A 19,205-nucleotide genomic window follows, 5' to 3' on the forward strand; every position below is an offset into this window, starting at 1 on the left:
AAACATGGTTGTCCCTCGCATAGATGATAATGAAATGGCCGGGTAGCTATCACCGGCGTCATAACTCTGTTCTCTCGTGTTGGGGCAGATATATAGGCGAGCGCTGCCTGACGTGCGCCGTTGCCAGCGACTACGCATCGTCCTACCGGTACCATGCGTTTCTCAATTGCTGTCGCAGCGATCCTAGGCGGCCTTCAGGCTGCTTCTGCGCTCAAGCTTTCGCCCAGAAATGCGGTGGAGAGGGAAGAGCAGGTAAGCACCATTTTTTCTGTTTGTTACATCGATGTAGCGACGGTGCCTCTCTGCATTCAATTGCTTCATGCCTTTCTGCAATATGCACGAGAGGTATGAAAGTATCGATAGGGCCTTTTCGGCATGGAACATCAACATGCGACGAATATCTCATACCTCGGAGATGAGCTGGTGGTAAGCAAATGAAGCTGACACGATATCAGGTGCAAGCTGCACGGACGCGTCGCAGCCTGACCAAGCGCGAAGACACCGATCCCACGTTGCTATACCCGGAGTACAACATCTCTGTGCCAGTCGACTTCTTCCACAACGAGACACGGTACGAGCCTCATAGCAACGATTCTTTCAACTTGAGGTACTGGTTTGATGACACGTACTACAAGCCTGGCGGACCGGTCTTTGTTCTTCTTGGTGGAGAAACCGATGGAGAGGGTCGTCTCACCTTCCTCCAGAAGGGAATTGTCCACCAGGTCATCAAGGCTACCAACGGTCTCGGTGTCATTCTCGAGCACCGTTACTATGGCAAATCTTTCCCGGTGCCCGATCTGACGACACCGAACATGCGGTTCTTGTCGACTGAGCAAGCGCTTGCCGAGGTTGATTACTTCGCCAAGAATGTAAAATTCGAAGGCATTGATGCGGATCTGACTGCGCCCAACACCCCATGGGTCGTTTACGGTGGATCGTACGCTGGAGCTCAAGCTGCGTTCTTGCGAGTTGTATACCCAGAGACTTTCTGGGGCGCAATCTCTTCTTCTGGTGTAACTGTTGCGATCTACGACTACTGGCAGTACTTTGAGCCAGCTAGGCTATACGGTCCTCCAGACTGCATGAAGAACACGCAACTTCTGATTGACGTTGTTGATGGCATTCTCATCCGCCAGAACGACACCTCCAAGGTTCAGGCACTCAAGGATGTGTTCGGCATGGGTGGTGTTACAGACAACCGTGATTTCGCAGGCCAGATTACCGGTGTCTACGGTCTGCAAAGCACCAACTGGGACCCTGAGGAGAACTCGCCCTCTTGGTTCAACTACTGCCAGAACATCACCGCAGAAGAGCCTGCAGGCGAGAACTTACGCCCAGCTGTTGCGGAACTTGTCTCAGCGGCTGGCTACACCAACGATACCGCCGTCCAGAACATCACTCTCAACGCTATTGCTTGGCTCAACAGCACAGCTCTCTCTGGATGGCGCCGTTCGAATAGAACTCAGGACTCCTACTTCACCCAGCTCAACGTTACTGCGCTCCAGCAATACACTTCTATCGAAGACTACGGCGCTGTGAGCTGGAGCTACCAAGTCTGCACGGAGTGGGGTTACATCCAAACCGGAAACACACCCGCTGACATCATGCCCCTCATCTCACGTACCCTCGATGTAGAGTACCTGACCTTCTTCTGCCGCGCCCAGTTCGGCATCAACCACCCTCCGGAGATTGAGCGTGTCAACAAGTACGGAGGCTACGACATTGACTACGAGCGTCTTGCCCACCTCGGAGGTAACGCCGACCCATGGAGGCCCGCTACGCCATTGTGGTACCCCGATAGCAGGAACAGCACGACGGAGCGCCCATGGCATCTGATCAGCCACGGTGTGCACCACTGGGAGGAGAACGGTATCTTTGAGAACCAGACTACTCCCGATCTGCCACCACCGCAGGTCGTCTATGCGCAACAGTTCCTGAAGAACTTTGTTGTTGACTGGCTCGAGGGTAAGTCTTTGAAGCTACACCATGTTGCCTGATCTATCCGCTAACGATACGCAGAGTTCGAGAACCAGAAGGAACACATGGAGCTGCGCTAAGCCTGAAAGGCCCTCGCTGTTCAAGTTGATAGCCTTACACCGTCTTGCTATACAGGACCTAGAGGCCTAGCCTTTGGGTCACGTCAGCTTCGGTCCATCACTATCAACAAATATCAATTCTTTGCAAACACCAGCTAAACCCCATGAACCCACGAGATGCAAGCTGCGCCCTATGCTGAAGCCCATTAAGATAGCGGTTGATGGGCATATGGTTTCAATCACACTAACTATGCCCATATAAACATGCTCGACTTCCGCATCTCTCTTCACCCTTTCCTCCCACCCTACGCAACAGTATTCTGAATCCACCCCTGCCCCTCACTCTCCACAACCTCACCCCCCGTGCTCTCCCCAACCCTAACCGTAACATTAAACCCCGTAACCGTCGCACCCCCACTAGCCCCATACAACGAATAAATCCCCGCATTCAACAGAATATCCTTGCCCTGATACGCGTCCATCGCCAATCCCGCGGGTACAGTCGCAGTAATAGTAACGTTTTCCTGCCCCTGGTTGCTCTTCTCGGGACCGAGGTATGCGGAGTTTGTGAAGGAACCCAGCGTGCCTGGGTAGCCGGGGGCGAGCGAGAAACCCCATGCGACGGCGACGTCGGCGACGGATTGGATGTAGCCTTCTGAGAGGAGGGTGAGCGTGAAGGTGCTGTTGGGGGCGAGGGTGGAGGGCGCGGCGATGCCGATGAGGCGGCCAGAGGCGAGGGAGAGGGATGTGAGAGCGGTTGCGAGGGTGGAGAAACGCATTTTGGTGGTGGTTTGGTAGATGTCGTAGTTTAGTGATGCGTGATGTTCGTTGAGGAGGTATGGATTATTGAGGTTTGCTTGCCGTGGTGATGACGGATAGTTTATATACCTCCTCCCTCTCCGCTAGTTATAATAGCAAAGCACCTACCGAAAGCGGACCGATACTACTGAAAGCTCCCACCATCTCATATCGCATCATACCATGCAGCGTCACCTTTCTCCACAAAAGCTCTGGTGTCGGAAGATTGTTGTGCGAACAATCCTGGTCATGGGCTCGTGCAGATCTCCCGGCGCAGCCACGGCGACCACTCGGGCGGTGTGTAAACTGCCGATCTCGTCGACATGGTCACTATTTTGAGCTGGATACGAGGATGGTCGAGCCGTAGGTTCCGAATTGTTGTACGAAAAGTATGGTGTTTTGGAGAGGGTACGTCATGCCGGTTAGTGGAAGCGGAGTGAGTGTGGTGGAGCTCGTACAAGTGGCGGAAATAACGTCATTTCGACTTAGGAACCCCTTTCGTCACGATACGAATCTCGTATTGTTGAACTGTTGCATTAGCAACCACGTCTTCACGGCACTGCCTTCCGTCTCTTATCGAAAACTGCATGGAAATATAATCTACCATTTCGCTATTGCTATGAAAAAACGCTTCGTACGATCATGAAGAAGAGGAACATCTAAGCCGGGTGCTTTAGATCTTGTAATTCTTGCCATATACCTCTTTTTGGCTCGTTGCAGGCTTCCACTCAAAGTGATGCTTGCCCTCCATTGGCTTCTTGACATTCGCGTCTGTATCACCCTTCTTGTCGAACATGTGGCTACCAAAGTAGTCAAGCTCGGCTTCGTAGAATGACGTGGGCAGGTCGGTACCACTGGCAACCTTGAAGTACTCCAGGGTAGCACTGATGGCCGGTACGACTTGGTCGGTTTCTACAGCCTTGGCGACTATGCGACGAAGTGCGGGGAAGCAATTCTTCACATCTTTGGCCACCCGAGACGAGAAATTAAGGTTCAGGTTTTCCGGAGATGGCTTGGATTTCAGGACCGGCGCGAGAATCTCATCGGAGATGTAGTCTGCTTGAATAATACATCCTCCGCGCCAGATCTGCCAAACTTGCGAATAGTCAATTTCCCATTTGTTCTCTTGGTCTGCTTTCGCAATGACATTCATGCCTTGAATGTAGCTCGCGAGGCATGCCGCATATGTTGCCTTTCTGAGATCTTCGAGGAAAGCCTTCTTGTCCGTAATGTTCAGTTGACTAGGAGGGAAGCCTCCATCGGCGGCTTTGCTGGCTTGCTCACGATCACCGCGGAAAGCGGATGCGAGGCGGAACGCATGCGAAATATTGAGAGTGAAGGCTGGGACGTGACGCTCGATGGCTTCAGTATTGCTCCAGACACCAGTACCCTCCTCGCCGGTGACATCCTGGACCACCTTGTCGAGGACTTCAGAAATGACAAGAGGAGGTAATTGGGTATCTTTCTGGTTTGCTTGGTTGGGCTTATCACTTGAGTCGCGTTTGTGAGACAGATCTGCGCCAATGGAAACGAGGAAAGTGCCGCGCTATTCGCAAGTCAGTTCAGTAAATCCATAATTTCTTGAGTTGTGAACATACCAGCTCGCCTTCTGAGTTCCATTGAGAGAGAACATCGCCAATCTCCTCATAGCCCATACCCATCTTTCGCATGATGCCCCACGCCTCACAGATAGCGCTCATCATGCCATGCTCGATACCGTTGTGCATCATCTTCACGTAATGTCCTGCTCCACCCTTGCCGATGACACCCACGCAAGGTTTCTCGTCCTTGTCTTTGGCTGCGACCTTCTCCAGCAACGGAAGGACTTCCTTGAGCGCAGAGATGTCACCGCCAGGACACATGGAAGGTCCGGCTCTCGCTGCCTGGTATCCGCCACTGACACCACAGCCAATGTAACGGATGCCAGTGCCCTTGCACTTCTCCTGTCGCCGCTCGGTGTTCTGAAAGTGTTCGTTTCCGCAGTCTAGAATGATGTCGTCGCGGGAGAGATGTGGTTCCAGACCTTCGAGGACCTTGTCGCCGACGCCGCCATGTGGAAGAGAGAAGACGAGTAAGCGTGGAGTGGAAAGTGATTTGCAGAGGGAATCGTAGTCTGTTATTGCGTTAGTCTTGGAGTGTATCCGCGTTCAAGGGTTCCGCCTACCATTGAATTTCTGAACTTTTCCGTTGTAGCCTTGCTTTTCAGCTTTCTCGATTACTGCATCCATTGCCTGCTCTGAAGGGTCTGAAAGCGAAACATTGACACCGTCCTCGGCGAAAAGCAGGGCCATTCCACCGCCCATGCTTCCGCATCCGATCATGGCGATCTAACACAATCAGTTTTGCTAGGAATCACATGAACAACGGGACATACATTTGTGAACTTGGACATGATGTTAGTTGAGGTTCTCCTCTTCTTGTCGCGAACGGAAAGATATCAAAAGCGAGCAGCCTAGGATGACAATATACAAGTATGTGAGGGAGGAGAAGGCCGGGAGTGTCGGATCGGCGTAGTGTACGAGATTGTCGAGAAACTGGAGCATGATGAAAGGCGCGGGTCAAGGGCGTGTCATATAACAACTGAGTGACGTCGGCGGGGGTGTAGCTGGACCTAGCTCACTGCTAAAGAATGGCTGGACGGTGGCCCTTTTATCTGCTTCTTTCCGACTGTGCCGTGAGGGGTGGGGTCGTCAGCCATGATGTATGCAGAAAACAGGCACTGCATGTAAGCGTCGGACTTGGGGCCAGACACAGGGCAGGCGCGTTGAGAGAGAGAGCGAACCTGGGTCGCGCAAGTTGGGATGGAGCCGCTCTTCCACTAGCGCGAACCGCCTCGACTGCGGAAACATTTGGCGACGCCGAGAGCTCAACAACGCCCTCACCACGATATCCACTCCACACCACCCACCGACCAATTACATTTCGCAGCCATGGCCGACACCACAGAAACCATGGACATTGACCAGCCCGACGTCGCGACTGACGCCAAGCCGACCACCGACAGCAACGACGCGCGCACCCAGGCAGGCGCGACAGCTGTGCGCTCCATCGAGGGCTGGATCATCATTGTCACCAATGTGCACGAGGAATGTACCGAGGAGGATCTTCAGGACATGTTCGGCGAGTTTGGTACCATCAAGAATCTGCACATGAACTTGGACAGGAGGACGGGTTACGTCAAGGTACGCGCCTGAAATTGGTGGTTGTGACGAGGAAGGAAAGAGCGATGGAGGACTGACACCACACAGGGCTACGTGCTCATCGAGTATGCTACTTTGGAAGAAGCGAACGCCGCTGTCAAGGGCGCCAACGGCGAAGAATTCCTCGAGCAGAAGGTTACCGTCGACTTCGCGTTTGTACGACCACCGCCAGCCAGCAAAGGACGGGCGCGCGACCACGACAGGCGCCAAAGCGGACGCGGGGCCGGAAGAGCCAGGAGCAGGAGTCCTGGACGCGACGGAGACGATATGGACGACGAGTAATTCTTAGGCGGAAGTGGCAGTCACGCCGCTTGGTTGGTTAAAGATGCTCCCATAAGTACCAGGAGAGAACAGAAGGGTATGGTTCAAGAAGCACAGCATGCGCTGCGCTCGCCATTCAGAGTTGTCTCGCAATACTAGCTCACCGGCTTACCTCTGTATGGGGTAGGTCGGGCTTTGACTTGATCACTGTAAGTGCATAACTACTACGACATACATTGGCCTGGACTAATCCATCTACAGACCATCTTGCCTGTACTTGAAAAATACGTGACCGTACCGTCTCGCCGCTCCGGTAGAACAGCCATGATGTATCCGATCTACATGACGTCTGTCGAAGCGGGCGTACCCATGGCCGACCGCGCCTGCGCATCGTTCGAGCTTTCCACTTCAACGTTCTCCGTGTGCCCGGTCCCCAACTCTAGCTACTAGGAACTTCCTAGTACCATCACACCTCGCAAGTTTGCAGATTCTGAGTAGCTCGCCTCATACCATGAGGCGCCTGCACTACAAGAACCACGAAACCACTAGTCTATGTGAGACCAGAATACCTTGTAGCACGCGAAACATAGTATAATTTGCCTGCTCGCACTCTCCGAATCTTCTATCTCTATTTCCATTCCTCCCTCAGAATTACAACATACTCCTTTCCACCTCCTCCCTCGCCCACACAAAGCGAGCCGAGATGTCTACCATTCCAACGATTACCTAGATAAAGCATAAGATCATCTCCTGGTGGATCCATGATAGCACCCGTAGATATTATACTGCTCCCTACTTAAAACTCCAGCACAACCTTCCCCACACTCTTGCCCTCCTCAATAATGCCATGCGCCTCTTTCAGCCCCTGCTCATCCATCCTCAACCTCCGCCTACAGTGACACTTCACCGTCCCCTGATCTAGCAACCCCGCCAATTCCTCCAGTATCCGCCCATGGCTCTCCACATCAACCCCATAATACGGTTTCGTGCCCAGCAACGCCCACACAAACGTCAGACTCTTTGCCATGAACTCCGTGCCGTACATGGGCATCTCTTTGTCTTGGACAATAGGGCAAACCTTTCCGAAGGGAGCGCAGATTTTGGCGGCGGGGGCGAGATAGCCGGATGTAGGTGTGTGCGTGATGAAAATGTATTTGATCGGTACATCCAGCTTCAACTTCTCAACTTCTTCCGCGAGGTCGTTGTGGTGGTTAATCGTATGCGTAGCACCTCCTACGTCTTTTGAGAAAGCGACCGTCTCTTCTCTAGACGCCGTGGTGACTACAACGGGTAAGTCGAGTACCCTCCGTGCAATCTGACTCGCCACACTGCCCACGCCTCCCGCGCCGTTGATGATCAAAATACCAGCTTTCTCACCCTTTTGTATCTCCATCCGCTCGACTAGCGCTTCGTAAGCCGTTATCCACGTCAACGGCATAGCAGCAGCTTCTCCCCAATCCAAACTCTTCGGTTTGAGCGCCACGGCTCGCGAATCGACTAATTGGTACTCTGCATTGCTGCCCTGACGGATTGGGGAACCGGCGTAGTAGACTTCGTCGCCGGGTTTGAAATTCTGGACGGAAGATCCGACGCTGTCGATCGTGCCGGCGCCGTCGAAACCGAGGATTTGGGGGAGTGCAGGCGTACGTGAAAAGTAGTCTGGGTAGTCGTCGTAGGTGCCGGCGCGGACTTTGGTGTCGACGGGGTTGACAGAGCAGGCGCGGAGGCGGACGAGGATGTCGTGGCCTTGGGGAGAGGAAGGTTTGGGGACGGAAATTGATTGCAGGTTTGTGATGGGGCCATATTCGGTGACTGCGATGGCGTGCATTTTGCCGTCAGATGTCATTATCAGCTACGGTTTGTAGGAATTCTTTTGTTACTGTGAGAAAGCATGGTTCTGGTTGTGTTCATCTTTTATCTTGTGGTTTCTCTAGACTCCACTGTTTGGAGCATCGCACGTAAAGATGCCATCAGAGGTTGATGACGTCACGCACATGCTCCTACTTCGATATGAAGATGTCTCAAGTCTTATTGTCAGCTTTGGCCGAGTTATTCCCGACTCCATAAGACGATGTATTAGTTGCGATGTGCACTTGACGTGTCGTGGCACTGCAGATGTACTGTGGTGTCTAGGAAGAATCTGTGCGTTGGGAGGACCCGATCTCGGGAGATAGTCCAACGGCTGTGACCGAGACTTGTGCTGTGGCTGAGGCATCTGAAACCTGTGCAATTGGAATAAGTAGCCAAATAGTTGAGGCTGTCTGGATCCCTCAAGTAGGCGCCTGGACTGTAATGCAGGCTAGCCACGCTCTAGTAAAAGGTACAAAGGTACTTTGGCACATGATCGCGAGTTGATGCAGGCCGGGGAGTACCGTCACATACGTGGTGCACGGAAAGAGGGGTTGCCTGCCGTAGACGCAGGCTGGGACGAGAGGAGGTGTAGTGCAGAAAAGCATTGTGTTCCGTGGGGATGACTGGTGGGATCGGAGACTTAACCCTGCGATGGAGCGAATGAGCTCATGGTGAAGCATTAGCTGCTACGGCCGTCTCCAACCACAGCGCCTTCCCATAGTAATGCCCGTAGTGATAATTGTTGCTTTTCTCGATAGATAGTCGCCACCACGGCATCTTCCCGTTTTTCCAAGGACTGCTCCAGGAGAGAGATTCTTTAGACCATTTGGACCCCAAGCCGCTACCTCGCCGTCGCCCGAAGCTTGGAAAGCCACCAATTCGGCGCGCATCGATTATTGCGCAGTGACCTGCTCCTTCCGCACACCACCCTCCCGTCTCCAAATTCGCTGCCCTCGCCCTATCGCACCGCCGTATCTTGTTCGCTGGATTCGAGGCCGCCCTGAAATATCGTGACAGTCGAGTCTCCATCGTGCGCCCGCTTAATCGCATCGTGAACGGTTCTCTTGGCACTGCAATCCCGAGGCTACCTGCGTCACCACCCACCGCCCTCGCCCACGGCAGCCTGCATACCTCTTGAGCGCTGCGACTGGTGCATAGCGACATCAGCGTCGCATGTAGAAGAACACTGCCGTCTTGCGCTCGCGGGTCATGGCTTCTTCTTAACCGCAGGAAGAGCCACCTTGCACCGGTACACGGGCCAGCAGCGATAGGGACGGCAGACGGGGATAGAGTTTCGAGTGCGCCTTCACTGCGAGGCGCCTGGCCACCATGTCACAACCTCAGTCCGACGTCTATGCCATGCTCGAATCATCCTTCAAGGCCTCGCCGAATCTCCGCCAGCCGAAACACCTGCCGCGCCGTAGCGACGACTACCGCACCTACTCGAGAGCTGCAGCGCCCCTTAAGCGCGACTATTCCTATACCACACAGGCGACCGACGACACGGATTCGATAGCCGATAGCGAGCACAATACACCGCTCCAGTCTCCAGGCGCATTGCCCGGTGCTGACAGCGGCCTCCCGCCTACTCCACCCACAGCTTCCCAGGACGGAAGAACTGCACAGATGCCCGAGCAACCGCTACATGCCGACAGCGTAAGGAACTCGATTATATCGCAGAAATCGTCCCTCAGCACGCCGGTCAATGCGCGCAGTCCTCCCACGCCCGATCCCAGTCCACCGCGAACCAACGCCTCCAACGGCACCAATGGCACGACTGCGACGCTCGAACGGCCGCCGATATACACATATCCCTCTTCGCGCGCAGACTCCTTCCAGACCGCCAGAGAGGACCCTTTCTCCTCGGACCGCGAAGACAGCAGAGCCGCAACACCTGCTAACGACAGGCTGAGCACCGTCGAGGAAGACCGCGGACTGGGCCTGGCTTTCGAGCACGACCAGCATGATGTCACGCCCACGAACAAGCAAGGCCCGTACTTCCCCACTACTGAACTGGTGGACTCAACGGTCGGTGCTGAGGAGGACAAGGGATCCCAGGTGGTCGAGGATATCCCAGATCGGGAGTGGAACACAGACCTCATGCGGAACGTAACGGTTCGCAGAAAACGCAGAACGCCCTCCAGCACGCCTCGCAAGTCATCCGCTCCAGCGCGTATCCCGTCACCCGTCGCAAAGGACGTCGAAGAACCCGCGCCCGCCGTCACCATCGTCGAAGCCGCCTCGCCGACCCCAAGCACCCGAGCCCGACGCGCTTCCAGTCTGCGCGAACGCGTCGAAGCCAGCCACAACAGTCCCGTCACGCCCTCCATCGAGAACTTTGCGCATTCAATTGGCTGGCCCTCGGAGGGTAGAGGCATGACGGGCGAGAGGCAGCGCGACAACACCAACAAGCGACTCTCCACAGCATCAGTGGCCTCGACGGTCGTGTCGGCGTACGTCAATATCACTCCACCGCGACGAAACCCAACACTGCGACACTCTGGGCGGAATATGGCATACAGGAGAGACTACAGTTCACCTGCGAATCTCGGCTCTGAGACCCACTCGAATCGCAACTCAATGATCTCGCAGTACGACGACATGCCGCCCCATCGACTGGTGCACAAGAGGACGAACATCGCCGACAGGAGTGCGAGGTTCAGCACCAATTCGGATGTCGGTTCATCGCGCATCATGTCCCCGTCGCTGTCGTTGCGACAGAGGACTATCGATAGCTCGGCGCATACATTAGCCCATCAGGAATCGATAAGAAATGTACTGCAGCCTGCGGCGGACATAGTCAGTCGACACAGCACAGTCGCGCGATCAGGCGGTAGCTACCACAAGCGAGTCAACTCTGCGCCCGAAGCTACCAGACGCACGCTGTCTTCGAAGCCAAGGAACTTTACAGAGCTGCGGCCCTCTGAAAGCCCTGCGCCCATGGAGGATCCCGTCAAACGGATTTCTGTGCGAGCGCCGTCACCTCCCATGCGAGCTCCATCGCCTCCTGTTCGAGCGCCGTCACCGACCCTATCGCCAAAGCCACGTCGGACGTCACCCACATCGCGCAAAAATAGAAGACAGTCGCAAGTGGTTACCGATGTGAAGCTGCCGGCGAATCTGGAGAACACCCTGCCCAATCTTCCCGATCAGGGCGTAGATGGGCCAGCCGAACGCGATGTCTTCATGGGTGCGAGCCATCCTGTTGAAGAGACTCGTGTGCCATCTGCGCTGACGGATAGAGTCCGTCTACTACTTGCGGCTCGTGAGACTGCAGAGTCAGCTACCCTGGTTGACTCTAAGCAGAATCCTGCGACGTCTGAGAACTTGGAGAAGTTTTCACCGCTGAAAGACACTTCACCTCATCTGCGTCAGGGCGCAAGGCCAGTCTCATGGGCAAAGCGAGCATCTCTCTCTCCCGAGATGGCAGTGCGTCCCATCTTGAAGGATCGTACATCGACGGACGAGGTGAAACGCCGCAGCAACGCATCGCGCCCTGATTCTGGAGACCATGGCCGCGTCAGTTTCGACCAATCCGCTTCTCGGTCTGCTTCGCGGACTGAAGAGCACGCCAATGCTCGGCATCTGTACTCTCAATCGACGCCGTTCTCCCAGTTCTCCGACACGGTTGAAGTCACCGAGGCGACTGCTGTGAGCATCTATCCCCACAACAACCACTCACTGCTCGTTGTCCAGCAGTCACGTGGGAATTCACTGTTGCCAGAACAGCGTCAAATAACTGGCAACACCTATCTCACACCGCAGGACGATCGTGAGGTGCGGAGTACACCCAGTCCGCCATTCGTAGAGGCACCTGAGGCACCTCAACAAGCTCGCGAGGAGGTTGACGAGCCCTACCCCCAGCCCACCCTGACTTTCGAGCCCTCGACACCCCCAACACAGTTCGACCTACCTCAGCCTGATGGTGTAGAATCGCCTCTCACGAACCCCCGAGACCCACCGGAGCCACCCATCATCAAATTTATCCCTCCCACCCCCATGGAAGAACTCGAGAACCAACTGGTACCCCCGCCACCAGGACCACCCGAGCGGTCTGATTCGCACCCCCAGCGCCGACTATCTGTTCTCCAGCGAGCGCGCCGATACTCCGACAACCTCATCACACCACTCTTCGGTCGCGCCTCCAACAACCGAACACGGTACACCAGCGACCCATTCAAGCAGCACATCCACCGCAACCCCTCCGTCCCCAGCGTCAACGAAGAGGACGGCACCCTCCACCCCTTCTGGCGCCCCCGCGGCTTTTGGGACGGATTCGAAGACGGCGACTCAGAAGACGACTCGGACGAAGACAGCGGCCTCCCTTCCGGCGGCGACACAAGCGACATCGAGGACCCAGAGCCAGAACCCTTACCCTCGCGCCCCCGCCGCGCCAGCACCATCAGCAACAAGCTCAAAGGCGGTTTCCGCGGCAGCGGCGGCTTCCTAATCGGCAACTCCATGGGTCTCGAACGTGCTGGCACGAACAAACGTCGGCACCACATCACCTTGCCTCCTCACTTCCGCACCCCCCGTACAGCCCGCCATCTCGCCTCCCCCGACAAAGTCATAATTCAAGCCCCCACCGCACCCCTCGGCCGCCACCGCAGCGGCGGCATCTCTAAACGTCGCTCCAGCCACGACCTCCGTCGCACAAATTCCCTACCCGACAACGTCTCCACCGTATCCATCGAGTACGAACAGAGTCGGCGTGGTAGGGGGTCCTGGCGCCAGGGCAAGAGCCTGCCCGGCTTGAAGAAATACCACGTCCAATACATTGGTATTTCGGGTGTTAAAGAGAAGCTGAGGGAGCGACGGACGGAGAAGAGACGCGAGAAGATTCGCAGAAGTATCGGGAGTAGGTATTATGTTGATCCTGTTGGTACGGGGTCGGTGTGATACCTTCTTCTTCCTTTTTGACATCTTTTGATTTGCGAGCTGGGAGAGGAAACGGTGTTTCTGTCTCAGCCTTTTTGTTTTCTGCGAGTAGTTGGATTCCCCATTGTTCTTTTGGCCCTAGCACATATATATATTGCATATCACCCTTTCTCTTCCTTTTACGACGTCACGACCTGTTTTGCATCTTTTGGCTATATACCTGGATAGGTTTGGGACTAGGGCATGGGGTTTTGCTATTTCATTTTGCTTCATTCGGCTTGCATTTGAGTTTGGGAAGCGCATGTGAGCGCAAGAGCAATCAGGAAATAGCTCAGTCGCTTCATCTGTATAGCATACTATCTATACACGTAATACATCTTCATACATCACCAACATCTCGCCAGATCCGCATCAATTGCTCAATCCAGTCCCAGTATTCATCTAACATAACGGTTGGACAAAATGTCATCAGGTGAACCTTTACATAGATATAGTTATTAGATGCATTCGCCTCCATCGAACGCGTTACTGTGAATCTCACGCTAGAGAGAATTATCGTTCACGGACAGGATACATAAAAATCAAAGAGAGAGATGCACACTCCAAGGATCTCAGAACAAAGAAATAACATTGGTATCGAAATTACACTCAGAAGAGAAAACCGACTCTAGGAGGAAAACTAGGAGAAGAGGACCTAGGTCGAGAGAGAAGGGGAAGAAAAAAAGAAAGCAAAGAATCCTGACCCGCCCGATGCGGCCTTTTGCCCTTCATCAGACCCCAAATCTATCCCATCCCATCCCATCCCACCCTATCTTGCATCAATCAAAGCGCAAAACTCCGTCTCCCCCTCTCCACATCTTCAATCCACTCCCTCAGCACACCCATCCGATCCTCCTCCAGCCCCTCGGCATCCCTCCCCCCATCAACATCCGTATCCCCGCGCCTCCCCCTACTAGTAACCATCTCGCTCCTCGCAAAACTAACCCTCGAGCCATTCCCTTTCAACTGGCCCAACCTACCCAGCGCACTTGCTTTCTAAGCCCCAGGATTAGGCGTGGTGCTCCTATCCCTCCTGAGTAGTCCCCTGCGCTCCGCGGTCTTGGGTCGCGGACTCACGCTGCCAGACGGACTGCCTCCGCTCTCGCTAGGCGTGAAGCTACTGCGTATCGACACCATACCCTTGCCCACACCAACGTTTTGCTCCGCGCCGCTACCCTGGTCTGAGATGGTGAATTGGGTTTCACCCAACTCCTTGTCACTGCCGAATTTACTGTGGTCTTTGACGACGAGTTTGAAGAAGGCGTCGGCTGTGCAGTTTGTTTTGAAGCTCTCTTCTGAGGGGTCGAATTGGACGGAGCCTTGGGGCGCTTTGATGTGGTCGGTCTTGTGGATTTCCTTCTTGCCGAGCGAGATGTGCACGCGCAGGTTGGTGCCGGCAGGGAAGCCGTCGGCGGAGAGGACGGTGATGTTGGCGGTGCCTTGTTCGGCGCCACCGGGGCCGGCGTTGTCGCCGAAGCGGCTGTGGAAGCTTTGGGCGCCCCAGCTGCGGTGACGGTTGTGGTTGTTGGAGTCTTTTGTTGGGGTGTTGGGCTCGCCTTCGATGGATATCATGGGTGTGTCGGCGGAGGGACGGTCGGATGTGGAGGGACGGGCGAGATCTTCTTCGTCGGGGGCTTCGCCGCGAGACTTTCTACGCTTGAAACCGCGACCCAGGAAGGTACCTGCACGGACTACGTTGCCACCGACAAAGGCCGCTCCTTTACCAACTCCCTTGACGGGCGCGCCAATGACTTTGCCGGGGACAGCAAAGGTGCCGGAGAATGTACTGGAGCCTTGACGAGATCGAACGACATAGTCTGGCTTGAACAACATTCTAAGTCGGATGGCGCCTGACTTGCCGTCGAGGGCAAGCGTAACTTCTTGTTGCTGGAAGGGCTCGAGGATTTCCAGGTTGATAGATGATTTGCCAAGGAAGTCGGCCTTGTCACCGAAGTCCCAGTCGTAAACGTTGACGACGAAGTCAGCTGCTGTTCGACTTCGTACAGGTACTTCGAAGTACTCGTTCCATGCTGGGTGGAGCGTCTTCTTCTGCGTCTTGGTCTTGTACACCTCCTTGTCGTTGAGCATAAACTTGCAGTAAGGATCTGAGAAACCGTTGCGGTCCGCAGCTGGAAGATCTGCCGCATCGAGCACATCGACTCGGAGCGTACCCTGGTTGTTGAAGGATTCGCTGGGATCGAGACGCATCTTGACGGGAATGTACTTAAGCATGACCGTGATCTTGTTATCGCGTCCGTTCTTGTCCTTGAGCGTGAACTGAGTAGGCGTGTGCAGAGACCTTCGTAGCGTATCAATCGTGTTTCCTGTCAGCTTAGCAATGACGTGATCTCCATGATCGTCACCGTCGTTGTCGATGTGCTCGATAATTCGGAGGGTGATCTTGGAAAAGTCGAGCTCGCGGATCATCGTGTCGCCAACTGCATACCGTTAGCTTGGTACATCGTGAAGGACTTCACACAACCCACCATCGTTGAAAGTCATCTTGTTGCTGCGGATCTTCGTGCTAGAATAGCTGGCATACGCCATGTCATCCATAATAACATCGACGTGGCCACCAGTCCTTGCGAATTCACCTTCAATGAGCTTGAACACAAGCAGACCAGATTCTACATCACGTTAGCCAAGACTCGTAAATATGATATAAGGATACGGGGTGAGGTTGCAGGTCAGGGTGAACCAACTGAACAAGCCAAACTCCACTGTATCCTCATAGTCGGCATGCGACCTACCATACTGCTGCAGATCGTCCGCAGTAAGCTTCAGCTTCTCGATCTTCGGCTTCTCAGGAATCGACTCTGCTTGTTGGAGCTCGTTCTTCTCAAGCTCCTTGGCCATGTCCTTCTCGTTCGACTTGAGTGATGAGATAGTGCCTGCGGTCTCCGACCTGGCGATGGTCGAAGCGTTGGATACGACACGTTGGTGGCTGAGCTTAGATCCGTTGGACACAGGCCGGGCGGCGCCGTTGGATTTAGTCTCCTCCTCTTCTTCCTCGTCCTCTTCGGGGTCCCACGTGGGGTATGTAGGGTAGAAGGAGCAGGTGTAGTTGAGAGTGCCCTTGGGCTGAGAGGAACCAGCCAATCGGAGAGCTCCGGCGGTAGGCTGCTTCTGTTCATGTTCGAGGTACTCGCCATTCTCGTTTTGTTGGATATAGTCGCCAGCCGAAAGCTCGATATGTCCCAGGGGACGATCCTTGCCGAGATTCTCCTCGTCCATGACCTCCAGTGTAAGCTTCTCGCGGACAGTGTGGACAGGGACATAGACAACCTCATCCCAGTCAGGGTCGAGGTTGTTCTTGAAAACGACGGTTCGGCCCTTCTCAATACCAGAGAGTAGAACACGGACGTATGGATCCGACTTGCCCAGGGCTTCGAGGTTACGAAGTCCGCGCGCGCTCTGGAAGTGCAGTCGCATTACACCGATGGGAGTAAGATAACCACTGGAAGAGACAGCACCCTTTAGAGCAACGGGCTTCCAATCAAGCTTCATCTTCACGCGGCCGCTCGATGTACCTGCGAGGTTGTACCACTCATGACCCTTGGCCATGAGCTCAAGCATGTCGTCCATCGTGATTTGGTAGGTACCAAGAATAGGGTCAGCTGCGAGGTCACGGTCGTCCTTGATGACTAGACCCAGCTTAGCCTTCTTGCGGTCGGTGATGAGCATTTCCTTGGTTGCGTCTGGCCAGATAGGTTGGTTTGTCCTCTTCATGACTCGCGACTTGTGGATCTCATGGCCATTCAGGAGGAGGACGGCGTATGGGCTGAGCTGCCCGATCATGCTCTTGCTACCATCCATATCCTTGGCCTGTTCAACAGTGAACTTGCAAATACCCGTGCGCGACTCTGGTGGAGGCTCCTTGGTGCCGTCTTCCAGCGTAGTGCCTTCAAGAACAGGGAAGAAGCGTACATCCGCTGTCACGAGACCACGGGCGCGACCTCCTGACATGACCTCTAGTTGCATGTTCTCGTGGTCAGGATCCTCCTCTAGCTGTTCTAGCGCAAAGGTAGCGGTACCGAGCTCCTTGTCCTTGCGAATGTCGTTGTAATCGAAGAGATTGATGGTAAGCGAGTCCTTCAGGGAAGTTACGATGATGTTGACAGTCTCATTCCAGCGAGGATTGGCACTCTCGTGCACCGTCTTGGTACGTGCAAGCACGTTGCGGTTGTTGATGGAGACCGTGGCATAGGGATCAGGAGTACCAGAAAATTTGTCAGGGTTCTTGAGGCCTTGAGCACCGTGGAAGTGGACTTGCAGAACACCGATAGCTTGGTCGACGGGGTTGCCCGCAAGCATCTTGGCGATCTCGATGGGGAACACATTGGGGTCGTACATCATCGGGCCCAGGTTAGCATGGATCTGCTCCATGATGAAAGTCTCCAGTCCGGGGATGAAGTTGATATCGAAACCAAAGGTCTCTCCACCCAAGGGCTTGCAGACGTAGTCGATGGTCGGGCGCTCTAGGAAAGACATCTCGACCTTCTCGATATGAGGAAACGGCAGCTGTAGCTTGAACTTCAGGCGCATCAGACCGGAAAAGGCCATGTCTTCTACGATAACATCCAGACCCTTGCTGACAAGGCCCTTTCCGATGCGGATCTCTAGGACGATCTTCGGGTTAATCTTGTTCTTGATCTGCCTCGCGGTAAGATCAGCGACGTCGTTGGGCGTGAAGCTGAACTTCCAGTCCATAAGAACGATATCGTCCTGTGTCTTTGGGTACGTCTTCACATGCTCTAGTCGCGGGGGTTTCGTTCCCAGGACGAAGGTCTTCATCTTTAGACTGTCCAAGAACGCCGGGGTCGAGGTCGAGAGAACCTGGTCCACGGTGCCCACAATGGTGTCACACAGAACAGGCGCGTAGATGGGCCAGAACTTGACGAGGAAGCTGTTGATCCACTCCAAGCTCTCTGTGTCCGTCTCCAGCTTATTCTTGGCCATCTCACGGTTGAGGTCGTCGCGCGCATTGCGGCGCACGCGACGGATCGAGGTACGGTAGTAGGTGCCGCAGACGGCCATGAAGATCATGATCCAGCCCAGTCCACCGCCGAGAATACCAACGACCCATGAACTCAAGCACGCAAAGATGATGATGCCCGTGTTGTGGTACCAGTCGCCGAAGAACTTGTCCTCTATCCTGCCTTCCAGCCATGTCTGGTGGTCGGCCAGGGAGGCTTCTTCCTCCTCCTTGTTCTCGGAGCCGGGCATGCCGAATCGCGGCGCCCATCCGACCCGATCCCACCGCGCATCGTCGTCGAGTTGTTCGGGCGCGTGGCCATTGGCTTTGGCTTCCTCGGGTGTCTCTATGGCGCCCGCCTTGGTAGGCGAGGGGAGGTCGTATTCGCCCGGGCCGTTGTCGTCGGCATCGGATACGAGGGCCGTCGCGTTCTTGTTGCGCTCGTGGTGGAAGTTTGCGGGGACGCGCGCTCGTGCCTGTGCCCGCTTCTGCTCAGGACTCGCATCGGGGTCGAATTGGAAGGCAGCGCTGCCGCCTGCCTGCGCCTGATCGACGAGGGATTTCTCCGCCTGGTTCGCCGTGATGGAGGAATTGGGGTCTTTGGCGGCGTCGAGCAGGCCTTGCTGCTTCAGCTCGGATTCGCGCGATGCGGTAGCCATGTCGGCAATGTGGAGCGGAGGTCCGACCCGCTGACGTTGCGCTGCAGTTGCAAGATGGCTGGCGTGCAATTGAATGCTCGCGGTCGAGGAAGGGGCGTGACTTGGGTGAGGAACCCCAGGAAGGTGAGGGCAGAAGATAGAGCGAGCGGCTGGGAGGTGTTGGGGTTCTGGAAACCTGTTGTTTGGCTGGTTAGCTTTCCTTGGTAGACGGCGGCAGCTATGCTTTAGCGATACTGCAGCTGTACGCGGATGGCTGGCACTAACTCGCCGAAGTAATTCCTGGTTCCCGGTGAGAACGGGAGAAAAAAACAAAGGAAAGGCCGAAGGAAGGACTATAGTTCAGGGTTCATGAGAAATTGATGAAGAATTGAATCGCACGCGGTCCTACTCGCAATCAGGAGCTCGCGAGAGGTGTTGGTTAGCAGCTGCGTCGAGCGATGACTAGCATCCCTCACGGCGATCCCCGAGCTCCCCTGCACAGCCACGCTTATGACATAGCGATCCACGC

The 19,205-nt window shown here is 55.0% G+C and overlaps 7 protein-coding genes across 7 annotated transcripts; 3 read left to right on the plus strand and 4 right to left on the minus strand.

The window, feature by feature from the left end:
* Positions 1–153: 153 nt before the first annotated feature.
* On the plus strand, positions 154–2,057 carry J4E87_004280 (uncharacterized protein; the record flags this gene model as incomplete). Its single annotated transcript, XM_049375902.1, has 3 exons — positions 154–252; positions 456–1,965; positions 2,020–2,057. The coding sequence occupies 3 exons, from the start codon at positions 154–156 to the stop codon at positions 2,055–2,057; spliced, it is 1,647 nt and encodes a 548-aa protein (XP_049234111.1).
* Positions 2,058–2,341: 284 nt separating this feature from the next.
* On the minus strand, positions 2,342–2,815 carry J4E87_004281 (uncharacterized protein; the record flags this gene model as incomplete). Its single annotated transcript, XM_049375903.1, has 1 exon — positions 2,342–2,815. The coding sequence occupies one exon, from the start codon at positions 2,813–2,815 to the stop codon at positions 2,342–2,344; it is 474 nt and encodes a 157-aa protein (XP_049234112.1).
* Positions 2,816–3,507: 692 nt separating this feature from the next.
* Positions 3,508–5,226, minus strand: J4E87_004282 (uncharacterized protein; the record flags this gene model as incomplete). Its single annotated transcript, XM_049375904.1, has 4 exons — positions 3,508–4,380; positions 4,433–4,947; positions 4,999–5,161; positions 5,209–5,226. The coding sequence occupies 4 exons, from the start codon at positions 5,224–5,226 to the stop codon at positions 3,508–3,510; spliced, it is 1,569 nt and encodes a 522-aa protein (XP_049234113.1).
* Positions 5,227–5,764: 538 nt separating this feature from the next.
* On the plus strand, positions 5,765–6,316 carry RBM8A (RNA-binding protein 8A; the record flags this gene model as incomplete). The annotated part of the gene is made up of 2 exons (XM_049375905.1): positions 5,765–6,016; positions 6,083–6,316. 2 exons carry the CDS (start codon positions 5,765–5,767, stop codon positions 6,314–6,316), a joined length of 486 nt encoding a protein of 161 aa, XP_049234114.1.
* Positions 6,317–7,091: 775 nt separating this feature from the next.
* Positions 7,092–8,123, minus strand: J4E87_004284 (uncharacterized protein; the record flags this gene model as incomplete). The annotated part of the gene is made up of 1 exon (XM_049375906.1): positions 7,092–8,123. One exon carries the CDS (start codon positions 8,121–8,123, stop codon positions 7,092–7,094), a length of 1,032 nt encoding a protein of 343 aa, XP_049234115.1.
* A 1,352-nt stretch (positions 8,124–9,475) lies between these two features.
* J4E87_004285 (uncharacterized protein) lies at positions 9,476–13,045 on the plus strand (the record flags this gene model as incomplete). The annotated part of the gene is made up of 1 exon (XM_049375907.1): positions 9,476–13,045. One exon carries the CDS (start codon positions 9,476–9,478, stop codon positions 13,043–13,045), a length of 3,570 nt encoding a protein of 1,189 aa, XP_049234116.1.
* A 1,014-nt stretch (positions 13,046–14,059) lies between these two features.
* Positions 14,060–18,697, minus strand: J4E87_004286 (uncharacterized protein; the record flags this gene model as incomplete). Its single annotated transcript, XM_049375908.1, has 3 exons — positions 14,060–15,501; positions 15,550–15,690; positions 15,814–18,697. 3 exons carry the CDS (start codon positions 18,695–18,697, stop codon positions 14,060–14,062), a joined length of 4,467 nt encoding a protein of 1,488 aa, XP_049234117.1.
* Positions 18,698–19,205: the final 508 nt, after the last annotated feature.

The sequence above is a fragment of the Alternaria ethzedia genome (assembly GCF_023757985.1).
Source record: "Alternaria ethzedia strain BMP 0044 chromosome Unknown scaffold_8, whole genome shotgun sequence".
NCBI classification, from domain to species: Eukaryota; Fungi; Ascomycota; class Dothideomycetes; order Pleosporales; family Pleosporaceae; genus Alternaria; species Alternaria ethzedia.